Raw genomic sequence first — 23,954 nt, forward strand, 5'->3', positions numbered from 1 at the left:
ACTGCAAAAACGTTGGTCAAACTATGTGACACATTTTGTTGGGCAAAGTCACTTCCACAATTATTGGTCAAAGGTTGCCCATTGAAAGCAACAATTGGTACTGTTGGGCAAACATTTTGTTTGCCCTTTTTTTACAAGAAGTGAAACAAAGTTGGGCAATTGTTGGGCAAATATTTCTTAATCTGAATTCATCATTATTGTTGGTTACAATGTTGCCCATATTTTGGGCAACTTTTTGGTAGTTTGAATTAATCGTAATTGTTGGTGAAAATGATGCACATTAGTTGGGGCAATGATCCGATCATGCGCATTTCGATCAAAGATTTGCATAACAACTGGGCAAGTTTTATGCAACATCTGGGCATTGTTCCCGCAAAATGCTGTACGAAGTGCATGCATAAAAGCATAAAAACAATCTTTTCCAACATTGCGAGTGGAGGAGTGGCTGTGACCGTGTCGTCTCTCTTAAACGAGCGGGATTGCCCAGTGGTTATAGAACCTTTTGCAGGTTAGTTTTTAACTTAACACGGAAAGTTGTTTCCTATTTAGTTGTACACAGTTGTAAAAGTGGCAGAGCAAAAAACACCCAGTGCTACTGCCATTGAATTATTCTCAGTTTGATCATGACGTTCGTGTACATGTATTATGTAATGTTACAAACATCGTACTGTCGGTGCATTGTATTGTGGCGGGACCGGGGGGTGGGGCCAACAGGTCTGGTCTCGTTCGACGGGGACACCGTCCCCCGGGTTAATTATCACACCCCAAAATATATTTATGAGCCCTGGTGCTCAGGTGAGCGGCTACCCAAACACCAGGGGGGGACTAATAACGAGCGGCGGCTAAAGCCTGCGGGCGGTTCGTTTGGTGGAGATTTACCACCACCTAGACTTAGATTAACCTCAAATTATAAACGAGCAGTTAGGAAACCTCAAATAACCTCACGAGGATTCATAGGTTCCAAGGCACAACTAAATGGTTTATTTCAAGTACAATAATCAATAGATAATTCACAGGTTTATAATCACAACACAACCCAATAACCTCGCCTTATAATAATATCAGGCCCTTAGTCAAGGCAATCAATAAATGCACTAAACCTCATACAAAAGTTATACACAAGTGGGCCCAAGTGACAGGTGAACCTCACACCTCATACAAGTTACACAATCTTCTCAACTACAGACTATGCCTCACACGGCGTAACTTCTAACCCACAAAAGCTAAGCAGGAGGGAAATTCCCCAGGAACCTTCCAGCGATAAACAGTGTGCCTCACCGAACCACATACAAGTCGTGAATTCCCCGGGCTACACTCAACCGTTTTCTCTACCCGAGATGCGGTTATTCGCCCTCACACAACCTCAGTATTCGCAGTTCCCACGTAAGGAAACACAACACACGCTCCCGTTCCCAAATTTCCGGTACACAAGCTTATTAGTTACCTCGCTCTTCTATCTATACGGTCGGCGGTTCAATCCTCGATCCATCGACAACACAGCAACACGTAACCTCACTCCCTAAATGCTAGACTAGCCCAAGAGCAACACGTGGAGAGATAACCTTCGAGATCAGATAACACAGCACGCCGCAGAGAGAGAGAGAGCATGCCTTCAGCGCCGCCTGTTTTATAGCCAACGCGCAGACCCCACGCGACGCAGAAAAGGCGCAGTAGACTGGCCACAGTCCACCAACTACACTCAACTTACACCCTGTTCCGCCACACAGGCCCCAGCTAAGCTTGGGCCGTCCCGGTCCAAACAGCTTAAAACAAACAAACCTCAGGAACAGGCACAATATTAAACACTAAACTTAAACATTAAAAACCCCTTATACAATAGAAACATGCGAGGTTTACTAACCCTCACATCTACTCATTTATACATCCTCAACACATGTACTGGTCACCACAGATCCATGCCTTCTCGTTAATACAAGAAAGTCATATGAGGCCTACCTCAACCTCACAACTACTGTTCTAGTTTAACCAAAAAGATAAAAAGTCATCCTCACTGTGGTGAGGTTTATCCAACTCCTATACAAAATTTTACATTACAAGTCATACAGAACAAACAGTAACCCACACCTCCAGTGAGGTCACTGTCTGGATTACACAATAGAAATATTAATTTTACTATGAATTAGCGTCTTCGATCTACACCATTATCGAATCCACCTTAATCACCATTTATACAACAATTATTAAATGCCTTAGGTTTCTTAAACTTAGCAATACAAAAAATATAAAAGTTAGCGGCCTCAACACTTAAACAAGAACACTGTGATTTATCTTAAAATTTTACAATAATCAAAATATAAATTTGACAAAAATACTGCACTGATTTTTTCACAAAATGTCATTCCGGCAAGATAATGATAATTTAGTCGTAAGTTCACTGCTCGTCTCTAGGGGTCCAAAGTGTAGCGGGAAGAGTCCACTGGTTTGAGAAATACGCGAGTGATGTTCTCCACGTCGACCAACGTGTCTCCCAGGTAGGTCTTTCGGCAGAGCGTTTCCTCGACACGGGCAAACCGGGTCCGTCTGGCTGGTACCTCCGGCGGGTCCACGGAGTCCTCACCATCGTCTTGGCCTGGCTCGGGAGCAGCGCTCTTGGACGAAGATTCGGACACTGTCCCTGGGGAAGAGCCGTCTGTGTTTGCAGGTTCCCCTCTCATGATTGCCAACATGGTGCGAGGTTTCCCACCCAACCGAATCGACGGGGACCTTGGTGGAGCCTGAAGAGGCGGTGTTGGTGACAGGCTGATGACGGTGGGGCTCAGAGGTGGCTGGGTTCCTTCGGCTGGAGCCTTGGGCGATGGGGGTGGCTTGCTCAACGTAGCTGGGGCTGAGGACCGCTTGGTTGGGTTATCACGAGCTAGTCTTCCCACCAGAACTGATCGGTCCACCGATACCGGAAGAGTGATTCCCCCATTCGACAACACAGGTGAACCTCTGTGAGGTTCCTTCTCGAGCTTGGCTTGGATCAACGCACCCTCCGCCCGATGATCAGGGTGGCAAATCCGGTAGTGTCTAGCAAAATTGTCTCTTCTCTTTTCTTTAAAACTGCACCTTTTGCAGTGAAGAAACTTGGGCGGGCCGTGCTTTACACGCAGATGGCGCCACAAGCCTTGCTTGCAGGTGAAGGTGTCACGACACTTATAGCACTCCTCAACCATCCTGCAGCAAACAAAACACAACAAAAAAAACCTTCCATCAAACCAACATCATTAACCCTACAACCTAATAGTGCTACCTATACCTCACAGGTAGTCGGTGTCCCCTTTTCGGATACCTCCGAGAGGTTTCCTCCCCACCAGGTAGGCCTATATCTAACCCTGTTTGGCCTACTACATTAGTTGGACTAGTCTCTGAACCTGCAGTAGGTTCCAGCCCTCTCTCCGGTTCCTCACTCACCTCCTCCATACCTTTGTGCCCACTTTCCAGGACAACCTCAGGTTCATCACTTACTCTCACATTCTCACTTTCATTTTGCCCATTTTCAGGGGCAACCTCATGTGCATCTCCTACGTGAACTTCCACCACCCTCTTAGGCCGATACGCCCAAGGCTCAAGGGGTTTACCCTCATATCGCTTAAGCCTATCCCCGTGGACTACAAAAGCTTTGCTCCCACGTTTCAGCTGAACTCGAAACGTCACATCTGAGAGTCTTTTGACCACCAAATACGGTCCTTCCCAACGAAGCTGCAACTTCGGGGACCGACCCTTTTTCTTCAGCTTGTTGAATAGCCAAACAAACTGGCCTTCCTTCAACCCTTGACCGTGAACCTTACGGTCGTAATTTCGTTTCTGCCGTCTGGCACTCTGCCTGAGGCACTCTCTCGCTCGGGTGTGAGCCTCTTGCAGGTCGTGTCGTAGAGCTTCTGCATAATCAGTACGCACCGTGACCTCCACACTAGGGCACTCTACCATCAAATCGACGGGCAACCTCACTTCCCTCCCCAACATCATCATGTTCGGGGACTCACCGGTTGACTCCTGGGGAGTGCACCTATATGCAAAAGATGCGTAGGGTAGACACTCGTCCCAGTCACTCTGCTGTCGTTTTGGCTCAATCATCATGGCCACCATGTTTACCAACGTTTTGTTGTAACGTTCGACCATCCCATCGGACTTTGGGTTATAGGCCGTGGTCCGAGTTTTCGAGATGCCAAGGACCCTGCACATTTCAGCAAAAACTGCTGACTCGAAGTTCGTTCCCTGGTCGGAATGTAGTTCCAAGGGAACCCCGAACCGACAAACAAACTCCTTGACAAACTTGTCAGCCACAGTTACCGCCCTTGCATCGGGAAGGGGGTACGCCTCCATCCATTTAGAGCAGTAGTCACCGACTACCATAACCCAGGCGTTGCCACTGTCACTTCGTGGCAGTGGCCCCAGCAAGTCCAGAGCCACTCGTTCCATCGGCTCGCCGACCCTGTATTGCTGCAAGGGGTGAACACGCCTCTTTGCCGGAGACTTCCTTCGCCCACACAGAATGCACTGTCTAATGAACGACCTCACATCAGCGACCATACCCGGCCAGTAATATCTCAGTTTGAGCTTGGCCAGCGTCTTTGTAACGCCCAAATGACCACTAGCCCGACCACCATGTAACTCTAGGAGGACAATCTCCCTTAGCTTCTCTGGCAGCACAATGCGCCACCTGATCGACCCTCCATCATCCGACTCCCAGCTTCTACATAAAACATTGTCTCGCACTTCCAGCTGGTCCCATAAAGACCACAGAGTCTTGTGTACCCTTGAGGTGTCCGACACAGCCTCCCAGAGAGGCCGACTGCTCGACTCCTCCTTTGCCCGTACAATCCAATTGATACCAGGGTCACTTAGTTGTGCTTCCCTGACTGCTCCCATAGGCATATGTGGCTCAGCAAGTACGCCCCTAACCAATGCCTCGGGAGGTTCAGAGTCTTCCACAACTTCCTCATGAACCTCAATTGTCTCAGGTTGCATAGAAACCTCAGTACCAACTACAACCTCTTCGGTGTCTGCACCTCTTCCACATTGTTTGCAGACCTTTCTGGACAACGCATCAGCATTCCCATGCTTACGACCAGGCCTATGCTGAATGGTCATGTCATACTCGGAAATAACCTCAATCCACCTCGCCAGCTGACCCTCAGGGTTCTTGAAATTAAGTAACCACCTAAGAGCAGCGTGGTCAGTCCTTACAGTCACCTTGCGACCATACAAGTACTGCCTGAACTGTTTGAGGTATACTACAACTGCCAAAAGTTCCCGTCGGGTCACGCAATAGTTCCTCTCGGCGCGACTCAGTTTACGGCTAGCAAAGGCTAGAACTTTCTCTTCCCCATCGTGCATCTGGGACAACACAGCCCCTATCCCATCTCCGCTAGCATCAGTGTCTAGAATATAGTCACTGTCCAGAAGGGGATATGCCAGTACTGGGGTGGTTTGCAATCTGTGCTTAAGTTCATCGAACGCCCGCTGACAGGCCTCAGTCCAGATAAACTCCCGTGACTTTTCAGTCAAAGCATGTAGCGGTGACGCTACCTCAGCAAACCCTCTGACAAACTTACGATAATAGGAAGCGAGGCCTAGAAAGCTTCGAACTTCCTTGACACATTTTGGTACGGGCCAATTTGCCACTGCTCGAACCTTTTCAGGATCCGTAGCCACACCTTCGGGGGACACAATATGGCCCAAATAACCCACCGACCTCTGGAAAAGGAAGCACTTACTCGGCTTCAGCTTTAGGCCGGCTTGGCGCAGTCGTGAGAGAACAACTCGCAGTCGCTCAATCTCTTCGCGCACTGTCTTGCCAAACACAATCACATCATCAAGGTATATCAGCAGGATGTCCCACTGAAGCCCTCCCATAACTTTTTCCATTAACCTCTCGAACGTAGCCGGTGCGTTGCAGAGGCCAAAAGGCATGCATTTCCATCGGTACAAACCGTTACGCACGACAAAAGTTGATTTCTGGCTAGCCTCCTCATCGAGGGCTACCTGCCAGTACCCAGACGCTAAATCAAGCGTCGAGAACCATTTGGCACCTGACAATGCATCAAGTGTTTCATCTATTCGAGGGACGGGATAGGCATCCTTGATTGTTACCGCATTCAAACCTCGATAATCGACACAGAATCGCCGTGTCCCATCCTTCTTTTTCACTAGAACTACATTAGCAGCCCAGGGGCTATCTGAAGGCTCAATAACCCCTCGCTGCTTAAGCTCTTTGACTTGTCTCATGATTTCCTCCTGGTTACACAAGGGGTGGCGCCTAGGCCTCTCCTTAACGGGTCTTGCATCACCGGTATGAATGTGATGCTCAACAACATTGGTCTTCCCAATATCGTGGTCACCAGAGGAAAATACATCCTGATAGTCTGATAAACAAGACTTAACCTCATCGTGGTAATCCTCACTGAGGTTCACCTTACTCCTCTCATATAAGTCGTACAAGTGCTTAGGCAGTTTGTCATTAACCTCACCAGCACCTACCCGACTCAGCGGAACCACCGACTCAACCTCAACTGCTTCCACAGTCCCGACTGTGGTACCCTTCCGCACCACCCGTGCATCATCACTGGGATTGAGGATTCGAAGTGGTAATACCTCACCCTGAGGTTTAACCAATGATCTGGCTAAAACTAAACCTCGTTGGGCCAATTCGCCTCCACCCTCAACAGGCTCAATGATGGCAGACCGAAGTGGTATCTCGCCAGTATGAATAATCGACCCAGGCACCACGGCCTCATGTCCGGATGCTATTTCAGTTGTTTCCGCGACAACTACCCTGCCAACAAATGGCTCTCCTGCACTACTTGTGCACCTCACTCGTTCTCCATTCAACCTCAACTCAAGACTCTGGAAATCTAAGTTCCCACGGGTTGGCAACAAGAAATCCATTCCAAGTATACCCATACACTTGATGTCTGCGAAAACTGCCTTGACCTGATGGACAGTTTTACCCACCTGAACATCCACCGAGGCAACACCCATTACGGCAAGCGGGCTGCCGTCCACCTGCCGAATATTAATCCCCTCGTTGATCAGCACCGGCCTCTGTTCTTTGGCCATGCTATGGTACACCGAACCACTAATTACTGTATCTGTCGAGCCAGAGTCGACTAGAAAACGGCATTTAGTGCCCCTCACCAATCCATTAACAAACAACCCAAGTCTAGGCCGAAGGACAGAAAAAGATTGGGTCGCCACCGGCTCTTCTTCCTCTGTAACTCGCCTCTTCTTGGCTGTATCTAGTTCTTCTTCTCTTCCTCGTTTGGACCCTTGGGTACATCCAGCCTTTCCGTGGGCCCCCCGGTCGGCTGGTCGGCGTTTCCCGAACGCCCCTGCTTTTTGCGAGGTTCAGTGCACTCCCGTATGAAGTGCCCAAGCTCTCCGCAATTGAAACACCTCACACCCTGGCTCTTCCTCATCTCAGGCCTCTGTGAAAACCCTTGAGGTTTATCACCTCGACTGTTCCAGCCTGGGCCTTTTTTGGTCAATTCAAACAATAACTCCACAACCATGTCCATCTTTTTCAACTGCTCAGTAGCACTGCCCTCCAATTCCTGGAGACGCTGTTCGGTGCCAGAGTCAACGGCCCTTGCAAACTTGGCAGGCCTACGTTCCTCTCTTCTTTGACTTTCAACCTTTTCGATGCTTTCGGTTTCGAGAGCAGCCTGGATGGCTTCATCCAAAGATTTTGGGCGCGCACGATAGATGCCTTCTCTCACCACTTGACTGTCCACAGCATCTATGAAATGGTTTTTCCCGAGGCGCTCTCGTGCCTCCTCAGAAATCTCAGGATAGGCCTTCACAGTCAAATCTCGGACCGCCTGTCCCAACTCTTGAATAGTCTCTTCCGCACCCTGTCTTCGATGCCTGAGCTCCACCAAATAATTTTCGGCCTGTTGACCAGGGCCAAATCTCCTTTCAAGGAGCCTCACCAGTTCACCATAGGTGAACTTCTTCTTTGCTCCATCTCCAAGGATTCGGAGCGCATCAGCCTGGAGGCTCGCAGCCAGAAACTCGGCTGCTTGCTCATCGCTCCACTGATTAACCTTTTTACAGGCCTCAAAATGCCTGTGGTAGTCGGTCCAAAGGACCTTACCCTTATACCGGTCGGGGGTAATAGTAGGACGGCGGAGCCTGTCCTCTTGAGGCTGAAAAGAAACCTCATCCCCAACCAACCTTACCTCTCTTTTGAGTGGCCATGGACCAGCATGAGGTTTACTAACCTCACTGTTTCCGGGACCCTCTTTCTCCACATAAGGATGAGTCAAAAAACTCAAAACCTCATTGTGCAAACCTCGTTCAGTTACCGACTGAACCTCGGTGTTTAGAAAAGGGTTTGTATTAGAACTGTGCGACGGAAAGGGGATAGACCTATGATGAGGTGTACTCCCAACATGCCTTTCACCCCTTTCAACCAACTCAGGGGACATCCCAACACTGGAAGCTTGCCGTGCCTTTAATGAGGCAAAGTCGGCGGTATCCTCTGGCAACTTAAAGAATATTTCCGTGTCGGCCTCGCACGAAGGACGATCCCTTACTCTAAGGGAACCCTCTTCCATGCCCTCGGGCTGACCCTTCCGCCTTGCGGCCTCCAGTTCGGCCGCCAACCGTTCTCTCTCCCACTTTAACCACTGCACCTCCATTCTGGAGCGACACAGTTCATCTTGGAAAGAACCCTGTTCATCCACACCTCTAGAGGTGACCCTATCTGGTTCTCTCCTTCCACTCATACCAGGTTGTCTCTCACTACGACAATCTCTACAGTAAACCTCAAACGTGTACCTCAGAGAGGTTCACCAAACATGTACAAGATAAACCTTAAAATAATGCACCTAAAAATTACAATTGCTCAAAAATATCTACAGGAAAATCAAGTCTAGGAATCCCACTTCTGACACCATTTGTGGCGGGACCGGGGGGTGGGGCCAACAGGTCTGGTCTCGTTCGACGGGGACACCGTCCCCCGGGTTAATTATCACACCCCAAAATATATTTATGAGCCCTGGTGCTCAGGTGAGCGGCTACCCAAACACCAGGGGGGGACTAATAACGAGCGGCGGCTAAAGCCTGCGGGCGGTTCGTTTGGTGGAGATTTACCACCACCTAGACTTAGATTAACCTCAAATTATAAACGAGCAGTTAGGAAACCTCAAATAACCTCACGAGGATTCATAGGTTCCAAGGCACAACTAAATGGTTTATTTCAAGTACAATAATCAATAGATAATTCACAGGTTTATAATCACAACACAACCCAATAACCTCGCCTTATAATAATATCAGGCCCTTAGTCAAGGCAATCAATAAATGCACTAAACCTCATACAAAAGTTATACACAAGTGGGCCCAAGTGACAGGTGAACCTCACACCTCATACAAGTTACACAATCTTCTCAACTACAGACTATGCCTCACACGGCGTAACTTCTAACCCACAAAAGCTAAGCAGGAGGGAAATTCCCCAGGAACCTTCCAGCGATAAACAGTGTGCCTCACCGAACCACATACAAGTCGTGAATTCCCCGGGCTACACTCAACCGTTTTCTCTACCCGAGATGCGGTTATTCGCCCTCACACAACCTCAGTATTCGCAGTTCCCACGTAAGGAAACACAACACACGCTCCCGTTCCCAAATTTCCGGTACACAAGCTTATTAGTTACCTCGCTCTTCTATCTATACGGTCGGCGGTTCAATCCTCGATCCATCGACAACACAGCAACACGTAACCTCACTCCCTAAATGCTAGACTAGCCCAAGAGCAACACGTGGAGAGATAACCTTCGAGATCAGATAACACAGCACGCCGCAGAGAGAGAGAGAGCATGCCTTCAGCGCCGCCTGTTTTATAGCCAACGCGCAGACCCCACGCGACGCAGAAAAGGCGCAGTAGACTGGCCACAGTCCACCAACTACACTCAACTTACACCCTGTTCCGCCACAGTATGTAGTATAGACATGCAACGGATGGCACTATCACTGCATTGCTTGCACTACAACTATCCCAACTGTGTACACCTAAACAGAAAACAAACGTTATTTAGTTAAAAACTAACCTTCAAAAGCGTCTATAACCACTGGGAAATCCCATTGTTAAAAGAGACGCCGAGGGCAAAGCTCGCCACCACTCGCCACTGCACAGTGGTTTAAAATCCTATGTGACCCCGACATCGACAAGTTTCTGTACAATAATCGGTCAAAATACCTTTATAATCGGTCAAAATACCTCAACCATGTCTCAATGTCATCTTTAGGTAGATAAAACGTGGCTGTCCATTAAAATAATCCACAATTTATCGATCCGTGTCGTGATTCACGAATTATTTTAGAGGAATTGCGCCCTCTTGTGACAATTTTTATGTTGTGGTTTTGAAGTCAACAGAGAGCGCTATATCTTCTGTGTTTTGGTTAAAAACAGCGTTCTGAAAACTTAGTTTTTGGGAGTGAAGGCGATCTTGCGGGATTTCGGCGCTATTTTATTTTCAAAGCTAAGTAGTCACTCTATCATTTTATGGAAACAAATACACAAAATATGTTGGCCGTTGGTGGCCGATTGGGAAAATATCCAACGTTTTGATTTTTGTTTATTGTCCTTAATTTTGCGATGTAAACAATTGCTTTTTTGCTAATTTACCGTGAATTTCTAGCCACAACGAATGGTTACTTTACTAATTTATTACATATTTTTAGCATTTCGTCCAGGCCCTTAATGGCTTATTTTAAAGATGTGTGGCGGTATTTTTTTTTATAAATAGCATTTTTTGACATTTTAGTCGAAGATTTCGGTCCGTATTTAATCTTCTACAGTGCGAAAGGTCACTTATACAGGTAATTTAAAAACAATATTTGTTTTCTCAAACATTTTTTATATGCCTACCCAGGTATTTTTTTAACATAAGGGTTTGTGATTTTTGCTGAATATAAACGTATATGTCACTATATACGAACTTAAAAAAAACAGGGTAATAAATTTAAAAAAAAAAATAACAATTCTTCAACAAATTAGTTCTTCTTGTTCATATTACCAAAGATATGTAGTTATCTCATAAAAAAAAAAATCGGACTTGATGTCTGGGTCTTAAACCACTGTGCACTGTGGAAAAAATCGTTTCGATTCATGGACGTAGATCACAGGAACTGTAAATCAAATGGTTAGTTAATAAATTCACCATTTGTTGGATAACACAATACATATTGACCAACTTTTGTTCATAAAAACCCCAACACTTGGTCAAGTATAATAAAATTGCTAAACTTTTACATCAAACCTTTCTTACCCAACAATTGGTTAAACAAATTTAACCAACAAAGTTGATTAAGATTTTGCCCACCAATATGGCAATTTTGTTTGACCTAAAGGTTGGTCAAAATGTTTGTCCAAACTTGTTGGGTACAATTTTAACCAACAGTTTAGAGAGCTGGTCAAAATGTTGGTCAATTATACCCAATTTTTTTTGCAGTGTATACAATCACTTCTTTAAGGCAGTGGACACTATTGGTAATTACTCAAAATAACTAGGTACGATCCGGTCTCGCTTTTAACATTTCCAGGAAGAATGTTAAACAATGTATCCATTTATACTATTTTGGGAATGTTGCTGACATTCATAACGGGACAATCTGCCGTGTTTTTGTAACATAAATTTCTCTTTTTAAATTTGAATCGCACCGATTTTTTTCGTACAAAACGACAGATATGCTCTTTCATTTCAATGTACTGCTACATAATTTCTGTCAATACTTTTCAGATATTGGGCCAAAAAAGACAGCATTCCAAAAGCCCTGTTTACTAATTGAATATGCATACAGAGGTCACGGACGAAAACCAATGAATAATTTGCAGATAAAAGGAAATGAATTTTAGTGTCCTGCGGATTGGCTGTTTGCTTTGATTCCGGTGATCTATATGATCGAGTCACCTTCATTATGATCGAGTCACCTTCATTTAGCACTGCCTACCTTTTGTCACTTGGTAAATTTACTTTAAACGAAGTAATTCACATGGTTTAATTGTACTTCTCTTGGTAAGACATCCAAACATAAGAGTGAGCATGCACTGACAGATGACTAGACCTAACATTATTTTATTTCTGGAAATGCATAATATAAAGTGCAGTAAACAGGATTTTGAGATTTAAATAATACAAACTTGAGCTCAGTAATACAAATGTAAAAGGCGCCAAATAAAATAGTAACACATTTAGCTGCCAGTCCGAGTCTGATCCTCAGTTGGTCAGTGGGCCAGCTCCATTAATAGAAAGTACGTGGACATCAATGTTAAAGGGACACGTTGCCTTGGATCGGACGAGTTGGTCAAAACAAAAGCGTTTGTAACCGTTTTTTATAAAATGCATATGGTTGAAAAGATGTTGTGAAAGTAGAATACAATGATCCACACAAGTTTGCCTCGAAATTGCGTGGTTTTCCTTCTACTGTGCGAACTAACATGGCCGGCCATTTATGGGAGTCAAAATTTTGACCCCCATAAATGGCCGACGTGTTAGTCGACAAGGTAAAAGGAAAACCACGCAATTTCGAGGCATGTTTGTGTGGATCATTGTATTCTACTTTTACAACATCTTTCTACCCATATGCATTTTATAAAAAACGGTTACAAACGCTTTTCAAAGACCAACTCGACCGGTCCAAGGCAACGTGTTCCTTTAATACGGTGGACATCAACGAATGATTTTAATAAATCTTATAAACTTGCGCCTTGGCGGGCTGCAGCATTGGGGTATGAGATGTATGGGTTAGGCAATCTGGACACAGCACCCGTGTGTGTGGCTGATGAATGGGTGTGGCTCTCAACAGTCCAGTAGTCTGGGCCTAAAATAAAATGTTCCTTATGAAAACAAACGATTCACTGGACTTTTAATGTCAAGTGCTTTGGAAGTGAGCATCTCAAATACTTTGTTGAGAAAATCCTTCAAGATACATAAAATTATAATATGGTGAAAAACGTGAAAAGGATAAATTACAGGGGAACTAATCCTACATGTTACATATTATTGTAGCTTATTAAAAAAAAGTCTCGTTAAGAAAAGCTCACAAGCTTTAAAGCTAAAGTAGGCCTAAAACTATTTATAACCAGGCATAAGTGTAAGGACTGCAGACAAAATGTTTTCCCACAAAACATCAGTACAGATACACCAAGTGGGAAGACTGGTCTTTGACAATTATCAATAGTGTCCAGTGTCTTTTATATGCCTTAGCAGGAAGTAAAGGTCACCATGGGGGTAAAAACAAAAACTTATCTTTAATGCACAATGGAGTCTACAACTGAAAACAAGTTTGGAAATCGGTTGTGTAGTTCTTGAGATATCTTCCCACATATCTGACTTTTCAAAGTTAATATTTAATGCCTAAGGAGTCTATAACTGAAAACAAGTTTTAAAATCGGTTGTGTGGTTCATTGTTTTTATCGAAGGTGTTTTGTGGCCTTTGTGCCTTTATATATTAAAATGTTTAACATATTTACTGTAACGTTTGTAATTCAAATACAGTTCGGCGTTTTGCTGTGACTTTTGAAATATAAACATATTTTAATATAAAATAACTTTATTTGTTACCGTGTTTAACTGAACTGTTTTGTACAAGTTGACTAAGTGATGTTTTCAGCAACGAGTCAATATGAAACGCTAGCACAGTTTTGATGAGACACCACGGCATTTATGTGCCTTTTCCGGACTGATTTTTGTTTAATTTTTTTTTTTGACAATGACATTGCTTCAAGATTATTATGCTTACTCGTGCTTTCGTTCACATTATTCAGGTTTGTTCGAATCACCATGCTGGCAATAAAGAAGTGGGCTGTCGCAATTGCAGTTTGTTCCATCTTGTTTTGGTTGAATTTTGGCATTAATCGGAACTGGCAGAAAAGAGACGGTCCAAACCTACCTGATCTCGCAGTAACAAGCGGTCACAGCGTGACACTGACCATCCACCTTGCAGCGACTCCTGTCATACTTAATCAGCTTTACTGCATTGCAATACGATCAGCAGCACTATTCTGGTCTCCGAAATTAGGACGCATAGGACTTATAATGGACGCAGAGTCACAGAGAGACCATGAATTTGCTGCACGACTCAAAGCACAAGAGAAACTACTTGGGTTTACCTTCGAGATAATGTATCAGCCGCTACCGCCATCGGGGTTCAGCTATTTTACCTCCATGAATCACATCTCTGGGAAGTCAGCTAGTTACAACAGGCAACTTTGGAATAGCTTCTTCATGGACGAGTACGTCACTACATCAATTGTGGCGTGGACGGACGGCGATGTAATGTTCACCTCCCCAGTCATTCCGGAAAGCATCCTCAACGGTGACAAAATCCGAACCTTTGCCGAGCCTGGCTTCGTTCATAGTAAACCTGCTGAATCCACTGCGTTTATTGCTCTTGGGAAGAAGGCGGTTGCTCAGTTCACGTGTTTTCCTCTGTACCTGTGGCGGGATACCATAACGAACTGCCGGAATCACATTCTAAAACACATGAAGGTATTTAAAAAGTAAAACAATTACCAGTTTTATAACCAAATCTTGAATTATTCTGTGACCTTAATATCGGGTCTGGAGCCAATATGGAAGGGAATTTGGACAAGGTTCCTTTGTATGAATTTAGGTTGTGTCCTAAAGCTAGGAGGTTAACTTAGAACAAAAACATACATTGCTAAAGCCTAATCACACAGTTTGGTTTTCTTTTAAAGGAGTAAATAAAAAGACATACTTGGCAATGCAATTAATTAAAGTTTTTTCAGGAATCTCCATCAAAAAACTTAATTCTATCTTCCCTACCAAGAATTTCATAGTATTGATCAATAAGATAAGCCAACATCTCAGGTCGTTGTACAAGGGGCACTCAAGCAGAAAATGTTACTCTATTTCAACGTCAAGGTGACAATGCGAGCAAATTCTTTGGTGTGACTTTAACCCAATATACCTTCCTCAATAAGTAGCTTGTGTGTAGAGCATTTAAAACGGGCCAAAGAATGGCGATAACAGGGTTTATTATTTAACCCAGTTTGAATATAACTCAAACTCAAAACTGGTTTTGAAGATAATTACGTAATTTTTGAACATAATACGTTTCACATTCCTTTGGCTAGATGGCCCAGGTATGTACTCGCTTAGCTTAGTATTAATCTCAAGGTATGCATGCTACAGTGCAGGGTTGGGACTCGTCCGAAATCCTAAGATTAATCTTAAAGGAACACGTTGCCTTGGATCGGTCGAGTTAGTCTTTGGAAAGCGTTTGTAACGGTTTGTTATTAAATGCATAGGTTAGAAATATGTTTTAAAAGTAGAATACAATGATCCGCACACATTTGCCTCGAAATTGCGTGGTTTTCCTTTTACTTTGCGAACTAACACGGTCGGCCATTTATGAGAGTCCAAAATGTGACTCCACTAATGGCCGACCGTGTTTGTCGACGAGGTAAAAGAAAACCTCGAGTGATACTACTTGTGTGGATCATTATATTCTACTTTTAAGATATCTTTCTAACAAACGATCACAAACGCCCTTCAAAGACCAACTGGACCGATCCCCTACAACGTGTTCCTTTAAGTTAGGAAGAGTTTGGTGCAATCGACGGCTGGCACACTACAGGAGCCTGAATCAAAATACTTTAATAGCTTGAGAAATACTGACGGTTTGTGGTTAAAGGGTCTATGTAACTTTTGTAGGACAAAAAACCAAATGTCCACAGATTTACACTAAACTTACACAGTTTGAAGATAATGATAGTAAAAAGCTTCCCTGAAAATAGTACGTGCTGAGCAGCTGTAGTTTTGGGGAAATCAGTAAAACAATGTCATGAAAATAATTTTCGTCTCATGAGACGAAAATTATTTTAATCATTTACAAACGTATTTTCATGACATTGCTTTACTCATTTCTCAAAAACTACAGAACCTAAGTAAGTGATATTTGAAGGGAAGCTTTCCACTATCATTATCTTCAAACCCTGTAAGTTAATGTAAAACTATGGACATTTTGAAAAAAGTACCCAAATCCTTTAAGCCCTTAAGTTTGATCAACTTTGAAGTGAGTTGTACATAATGGAATTCCTGTTTACCACTCAATGTAAACCTTAGCCTTAATCAAGGCTGTGTAGACAATAACTCTAGCTAAAACCATAGAGCAAGGATAAACCTCAGCCGCCCGAATGCGATACAACCAGTCCCCTAGTCTTGGCCCAAGACTATGGTGCTTGATATTGGATAGTGTACTACTCGCTGTTGAATCGCCAAAGCGCGCCCGCCACGGTATGATTTAGGTAATTGGACGGCTTGAAATCTAGACTATACTGGCAAGCTACCATAGTCTTGGACTTCTTGCAGCGCTGCGTGCACTGTGGGCGTTGCCGTATTATGTACATAAGGCCGTTGTCAAGGTTGTATGCATATTCAATAGTGTGAACAACATGGCAGCGCCCATCTGCATGGAGTCGGGCCACGGTCGGACGTACGGGACGAACGAGTGATACTTTGCCTGGCCAAAACGAAATGCAGGGATTTAAATTCAACATCTCCTTTTCCCAGAAAACCAAATAATTAGCTGTTCCGACCTACCGTCGGAACAGGTATTGTTTTGGCGAGGTTTTAATTAGCTGTTCCGACCTACCGTCGGAACAGGTATTGTTTTCGTCCAGTTTTTCAAAACGTTTTAGAAACGTTGTTCTTGATTTCTGCCTAAACGCCATAGGTTTAATGCACGATTTTTATTTATTCGTAATCTTAGAAACGGTAGAAATCAAAGACTTTAGTTATATATGGAATCGAAGCTTAGCACGTGACCTAATCACTAAACGTGGTGTTGTTTAATTTCTTAATCAATTAGCTGAGTTATAATGACATGAATATTTAATTAGGCAAATGAATATTTAATGTTAACACCATCTCCCAAAATAAACGTCCGATTTTCAAATTGTTTTCAGATTTTGATTCTCTGGGTATTAAAGTTGTACCAAATGAAGTAATTTTTTATGTCACGTCATCTTGAAATTATTTGTCATAAATTAATACACTTATTATATAAGGAATAAAATCCCTCATTCTGTGTTGATGGATCGATTGGGGCCGCGGTTTACAGCGGGTGCTATTACCCAGGTGATCTGAGTTCGAAACCTCCCGGGAATATCGACTAAATCAATATTATAATGCATACATTTTACTTTTTTTTACAAAAAGAAATATGTACCTACATTAAAATCAGTACAACATGTTCTTATTTTTCAAATTTTTGGCTCATGAGATGCTTCTTTCCTGGAAAATAAAACGATTCTGATTTTGTCCTCGCGCAGCACGATCGTTAATGGGTGTACGCACTATGGAGGAAGTTGTACGTACATGTACATGGTTCTTCGATTTACGTACAACCACTTTTTCGCTAATAAATAGCGCTATTTTTGCAGTTTTTTCGCTCTATGTATGTTGTCAATCAACACAAAGTGCCAGCCTTTTTTTTCTAAACCTTATCACTGAAGACAAACCTATATGAAACATACAAACTTGTTTCTTTACTTATTTGGCTTCGATCAAAGGCATCATGTACGAGGAAAAGTGGATCGTGCATGGACGAATACACCTGCCTGAGATTTGGAAGTTTACACGGCATACACATTTTATAAATGACCATCGAAATGGTAGTAGGCCTACTATCAATGCATGTAAAGACTGTAAGTGTCTTGTGGTGAATCATAAAGATGTAGTGTTAAGTGTATACTTGTAACTTTAACGCCTGGGATTTGGAATGATTTACGGGTGAAGTAACCTTGTTCGCACCGGGGACCAGTTGCCTAAACTAATTCCAGTATTTCGCTTTACTTTCGGAAATTAGACCATGACAAACAAAAACTCTTTGACAGGAATACAAAATAAGAGATTTTATTATGCTGGTCGACGTTTCTCTGGTGGTTGAGTGGCTCAATGTTATAGAGCTGCTTATAATAAATAGGCAAAATATTTTGCTTTATAAAACTGCAGAAATTGAGCAGAATACCTGGATTCACAACTTGTAGTTTGTACATGAGGAATGGTATTTGCTGTGTTGAGCTGCTTTTTGTGTTTAGTTTGGTCTGGTCCTGGGCCAATGGCTTTAAAAAGAAAGAATCGCAGCGCTTACGTAATCAGGGAATTGTGCTTACGCTAAAAGCGTATTTAACATCTGGGCACACATGGAATGTGTTCTTGGTGAGCGTGACAATTCGCAACAAAAAATCTGCTGCGATTACTATTGTGCTCAACTCCTCCGTAACATTCACTGCAAAAACAGTGACTTAAAAATTTGGTTTGCTTTCGCAGGATAACCGTGCTTTTCTTGTGCAAAATAGGCCTGGGCAACTAGTGTGGTTTAGTGTTTAAGTCGCGACTACAAATTAGTATTAGAGTCGTGACTGTTTTTCCCCAATTCGTTAAAAATTGTGCCTACACGTTGAATACAAAAAAAGTCCCGACTAGTCGAGTAGTAAATTCACTAGTCACCACGGCTTATTATGATGGGAACTTGCATAATGACAAATCCTGTGGGAATGGGCCCAATGTCATGCTCTGCTCTGGAAGCAAATATTCAGTGCTTAGCACAGAAGCAGTGAATTTTGCGCTTACGTCAAGCGAAATAGACTGCTAAGCAGGGATTTTTTTTTTTTTTTTTTGCTTCCAAGCTCGCATTTTGTATTCCGCGCTTGCACAGTAAGCGGGAAAATGGTGATCGTAAGCGCAGAGTTTGGTGGCCGTTAAGAGTTCAGTGAAATCCACTCGTTCTAGATCAAGCATCAAACCAACGACCAAATACAAGGATTTTATCCTTAAAAGTAGTTTGTCACATGAAAATGGACTCTAAGAATACTGCATTGAACTCAAGAAACCAACAAATCAAACAATCCTGAGTAAAATAATAGTTTTTTGCATTTGTTCAACTTTTTAATTGAACTTTTTTAGATAAACATTTCAACTGAACATTTGACTAGTAAAAATATGTCGATACAGGAAAGACCACCCATCTTACATACCGCCTTCTATTGACCAGTTAAAATATATATTGAAACAAAGCATAGTATTAATTTGTACACGGTTTTTTCCAGCCTATTCTCCTGAACCATATCGTCAAAAGAGTTAAATCATAGGTCAAATTGAAGCTTAGAACCTAAGCTCAATTCCTAATGTAATTTTGTTTTTAAATTCTTAATTAATTAACCACGTGACCCTCATTTGCATATTTAATTGGCAAATCTTTGTAACACCATATCTCAAGAAGTACAGTGCCGATTTGTCACCTGTTTGTAGTTTAGGCCTCTGTTGGAATTATTTGGCGCGTAGTGGCGCAAACAAGTTGCCACTGGGCGTCAAGTGGCGCCATGTGGCGCGAAATCTCATTGGCGCAACATTCCTGTGGATTCCAATAGGCGGATTGTTTGCGCCAAAGGGCGATACACTTGGCGGACACTTGGCGCTGATTGCTCGATGCAAGTGGCGCGACGAAAGTTTCAAACATTTTGAAATTTGTTTGCCGCCACATTCAAATTTGGTGCCGTTACGGGCCACCACGAGCCAGTTGGGAGGCAGTTTGAGCCACTACAAGCCACTAGGTACGTTGTTGGCGACACTAGGCACCACAGTAAATTGCAATTTGTATGTATTCAACACACCGCTATCACTCACAATCCTAGCCCGTGAGCCGCGATGTGAGACTGACTGTGGAAACGAGCGTTCGTGTGCTTCCTTGGGTGACAGCGTGGTGTGCTATTTAAAGACAGTGGGGTGGGGGCGGAACAAGGAGTTGCATAAGGGCATCGCATTCGTTCGGCTGTGGTTATGCACATTTTTAGCTTTGTAGTAAGCAAACTAATTTATTACACAGCCTTGATCAAGGCTATGTAAACCTGTGATTTAGCATGCATAATATTTACATTGCTCTATGCACAAAGGAAAACAACCATTCACACAGGAATGCGTCATTGGGTGTACGCCAATTCCCTTTTTAAAATAAAAGCTTCAGTTTGGTCTACTTCGTTCTTACAAGTAAACAGCTGAACAATATAATAGTATAGGCTTTAGTAACGTATCGAAAATTCTCAAAAGCAGGTACGGCTTAAGATCTTATAGATGCCTACGAATAATAAAAGCAAATTTAGAAGCTTTGTCAAGAAGATTCTTGTTGTTCAGTTTAAAGGGGCCAGATGATTGATAAATTACACCAAAATATGTATAGATCACCACACTTTCAATTTCTTTTTATAGACAAAATTAATATTACAGGTATGCCCATTCCGAAACATATAAATCAGATAAGCAGTTATCCCGTTGAATTGTCAGAGTCTTTCTCACTACTGATATTGTGTCGCACTGCTGCAACACTTTAAGCTCACACAATCTTTCAAGTAACACCCTTTTACACAACAAGTTGAACATACAAATGGGCCTTCGTGATGACGTCATCAGTATTTTAATTACATGAATTCATTATATTAATGATTATTTCAAAAGTCCTAACGCCTAGAATTGAGTTTTTTTCACAGCAGGCTCTCTTTTTTTCTTTATTGTTTTAGGTAAAAGAGTTCGAGGAAGCATTCGTCAAGTTCCGTGGATACGAGTCCTTTCCAGTAAATATCTTTTTCTCGTACGCATTTTACTTCGAGCATGATCGTTACGATTGGCACATTCGGCTCCCACCAACAATGTCTCTGCAACAGTACAACAGGGAGTTTGTGTCGCCAGGTTTTGGCTTTGAAATCGCCGACTTAACACCAGAAGTGTGCAACACTATGCACAAACCCTACTTCGATCCTGAGCGTATAATTAGTCCTTTACAGGGCTACTGTACGTCTATGCACTACATTGGTAAACGACCTGAAAAATGTAAACAATTTCGAGGTAAAACGGACTTTCAGGTTTTCGAACCAAGACGGTACGAGAAATGTACGATTGCCGAATGGTGTGATGGAGCAAGCGAAAACAGGGCAGCATGTGCCGCAGTCAGTGATGCTTATTATAAGAATGTTGCAAAATACGTCCAATGGGGACTCTTTACTTTTGATCTAAAAAAAATATCAAATGTTGAAAAGGCAGCCATGGAAATGGGTATTACTTGCCGCAAGTTTGAAACGTTAAATTAGGGAGGTTTACATGCACAGAACGTAGTTACGAAGTGTTTTAAAACGTTTGCTTATCGTTTATGTTGTGCTTTTTAAACCTGCATTCATAAATACCTCAGACAGTTTCGCTATTCCTATTCGTGGAGAGCGCGTCACGTGGGTGTGAATAAACCTTTGTTTATGACCGGTTAAAAGTGTAAATTCACCTGTTCTTATAAGACAGTTTCTTCATTCCTATTGGTCGAGAGCAACGGCTGAAACAGTTGTGCCACATCACGCGATACGCGCGACGCGCACAGCATTCCCTTATAAGGAGTTGTTTACCCGAGGGCGGCGGAGGGCTTTACCATTTCATAGCTGGAGGGGTGTTGTGTTGAAAGAAATCATTTAACAATTATAATTTTTGCATTTATTTTACCTTTTGACCAAAAAGTGATGATGTTTTTGACCGAAAAGGTATTTATGAATGGGAATCAAAGTGTGTTGAATCGGTTTTCAACTATGTGGTTTAAACCCGCCGAGGCCTGGTTCTTTATAATTACCTCGACTTCGTCTCGGTAAAATTATAAAGAACCAGGCCTCGTTGGGATTAAACCACTAGTTGAAAACCTCTTCACCACACATTGATTCCCTTTTAAAGGCAGTAGACACTATTGGTGATTACTCAAAATAATTATCAGCATAAAACCGTTCCTGGTAACGAGTAATGGGGAGAGGTTGGTAGTATAAAACATTGTGAGAAACGGCTTCCTCTGAAGTGGAGTATTTTTCGAGAAAGAAGTAATTTTCCCTGAATTTGATTTCAAGACCTCAAGTTTAGAATTTGAGGTCTCGAAATCAAGCAGCTGTAAGCACACAACTTCGTATATGACAAGGGTGTTTTTTCTTTCATATTGTGACGAAAATGTCCCAACAAATTTGTGATTTCGTCAGGCTTACCTTTGAGCTACTCTACTTTAAATGTACTATATTTCCAGCATTATTTCCATAATTTTCAATGGATTAAGAGGTATTTCCGATGTATAAATCCACTGGTGTGTAGCGATGACATTTACACACGTGTGTTATGTTGTACACATGTCAGATACTGTTTATATTAAATCTAACATGGCAACTGCCGTTGTTTGTTCTCAACTTTGCTGTCATTGGTTGGAAGCTGGTTGATGATTTTCTAGTTTGTGAATAGCCACAAAAACACCTTACTTTATGAGTGTAGATTTACAGCAGGCCCGCGAGAACGGGGGGTGCTGTGGGTGATGCAGCACCCCTACCAAAAATGAAGGGGGTGCTGGAGTATTCTATAGCACCCTTACTTTTCGAACGTTGGTTGTAACATAATACCTATCTTTAATTTACCCCTAAAATCCCTGAGTTAAAATGTGTAACACTTTACAACAAATCGTTTTTTAACTCCCACTATTTAGCCGGCGCCGCAACGCTAAACTCATGCAGCAAGGATAATTATGTAAATTCAGAACTGTTTTTAAAAACACACCATACATGTACAATGCCATGCGTGAGGAGGAAGGGAGACGTCAAGCTGTCTGTATGTCGATCGCGATGTTGTAAAGTCCGTACACTGCCGCAAGGAAAAAACTCTTCATATAATGTTAAAGCCATTGTACGCAGCCCCTTAAGGGACATTATCTCGTGCGCACGAGATAATATCTCGTGCGCACGACATATTATCTCGTGCGCACGACATAATTATCTCGTCCGCACGACATATTATCTCGTGCGCACGACATAATTCTGGATTCTATTGGAAGCAGGCAGTGTCGTCGTCATGGGCGCCGCCATTGTTATCATAGCACACATTCAGAACAACGTCAAGGAGATTGGAAAGACGAAATACAACTGTTTAAACTTAAAGAAGCCTGTAATCATCGTGTACTGTGTAAGTGTCCAGGCATAGTTTTGAGTAAGTTATTGTACTTTTTCTGTGTTTATTTTCTTTAACATTGTACTTAAAGTTTATAATTTGATAGAGTTAATTACTCCGACAAGTGTAGTGCAGCAATGCGGTGCATGCAGCAGAGTAGGGGGGGGGCTGGCGACGCTAGAGCACGGCATAAGAGGCCACTCTGCCTGCCCCGATTTTACAGGCCCCCGGGAGTTGTGAAAATGTTTAATCACTTTTGTTTGTGGTGGCCTAACTTCACTTTTAGTAGAGCTTCACAAAGAGACTAATCTCAGTTGTAAAGAATGTGTTTAGTGATACAGGAATTTCAGAGACTATGAAAAATGTGAATTTCTGCAGAAATTGTCATTTGACTTGGCAAAGCCAATAGGCAAACCGTAGCTAGAAGTAAAGTAAATTAATTTCGATGGCGGCTTTTTGGATATAAACTTAACTCAGTTTTGTTTACTTAGCTAGGCAGTCTTCATGTTGCATAAACCCTTTGGGACCTTTCTGAAAACTCTTAAATAAAACTATTAATTTCAGATCTTAATGATTGTTTGCAATTTCCTGAATCTGTGTATGATGATTTTTTGTGCACACAGTGTAAGAGACTGTCCACACTGATTAGCCTATGTGACTTTTATTAGTGTAAAAGCATAACAGTACCTTATTAAGTTTTCCCTTTTTCGTATTCATTTTTTCAACAGGATGACATTCGACCCTCAAGGAATGCTCGTGTGCCCTCCGGACGCTTAAACATTCGTGTCAGGACTAACTGTTTGCTACCAAAGATTCACCTTGCAATGTTTTTTCAGAGAGAGTGAGTTGAAATTGCCAGGGAAGAATGTTGATTCAGGAAGGCAATCCCCTTGTGACGAAGATGTGCATGAACTATGCTGTGCTGTCATGAAAGAGAATGGACTCGAGTTCTCAGAAGATTCTGATTCGGCAATAC

General features: G+C 42.8%; 2 protein-coding genes across 3 annotated transcripts; one reads left to right on the top strand and one right to left on the bottom strand.

Annotated features, from left to right (window-relative positions):
• Positions 1–441: 441 nt before the first annotated feature.
• LOC139953808 (uncharacterized) lies at positions 442–22,185 on the top strand. 2 transcript variants are annotated; one of them, XM_071953373.1, is made up of 3 exons: positions 442–508; positions 13,777–14,500; positions 20,551–22,185. In XM_071953373.1, exons 2-3 carry the CDS (start codon positions 13,793–13,795, stop codon positions 21,115–21,117), a joined length of 1,275 nt encoding a protein of 424 aa, XP_071809474.1. In that variant the 5' UTR covers positions 442–508; positions 13,777–13,792; the 3' UTR covers positions 21,118–22,185. The 2 variants fall into 2 exon arrangements, with proteins under 2 accessions (XP_071809474.1, XP_071809475.1); XM_071953374.1 differs by lacking the exon at positions 442–508 and adding an exon at positions 10,881–11,152.
• LOC139954058 (uncharacterized) lies at positions 2,406–4,935 on the bottom strand. The gene is made up of 2 exons (XM_071953719.1): positions 3,335–4,935; positions 2,406–3,177 (listed from the first exon to the last, which is right to left on the bottom strand). Exons 1-2 carry the CDS (start codon positions 4,876–4,878, stop codon positions 2,406–2,408), a joined length of 2,316 nt encoding a protein of 771 aa, XP_071809820.1. The 5' UTR covers positions 4,879–4,935.
• Positions 22,186–23,954: the final 1,769 nt, after the last annotated feature.

This window comes from Asterias amurensis, chromosome 22, assembly GCF_032118995.1.
Source record: "Asterias amurensis chromosome 22, ASM3211899v1".
In the NCBI taxonomy this organism is placed as follows: Eukaryota; Metazoa; Echinodermata; class Asteroidea; order Forcipulatida; family Asteriidae; genus Asterias; species Asterias amurensis.

Bases quoted from the DNA above. Each gene is read 5' to 3' on its own strand.
- LOC139954058 (XM_071953719.1), bottom strand. From the start codon at position 4,878: ATGCCTATGGGAGCAGTCAGGGAAGCACAACTAAGTGACCCTGGTATC. The intron at 3,178-3,334 runs GTTAGATATAGG...TGTTTGCTGCAG, and splicing joins AATGTAGTAGGCCAAACAGG to GATGGTTGAGGAGTGCTATA.
- LOC139953808 (XM_071953373.1), top strand. From the start codon at position 13,793: ATGCTGGCAATAAAGAAGTGGGCTGTCGCAATTGCAGTTTGTTCCATC. The intron at 14,501-20,550 runs GTATTTAAAAAG...TTATTGTTTTAG, and splicing joins ACATTCTAAAACACATGAAG to GTAAAAGAGTTCGAGGAAGC.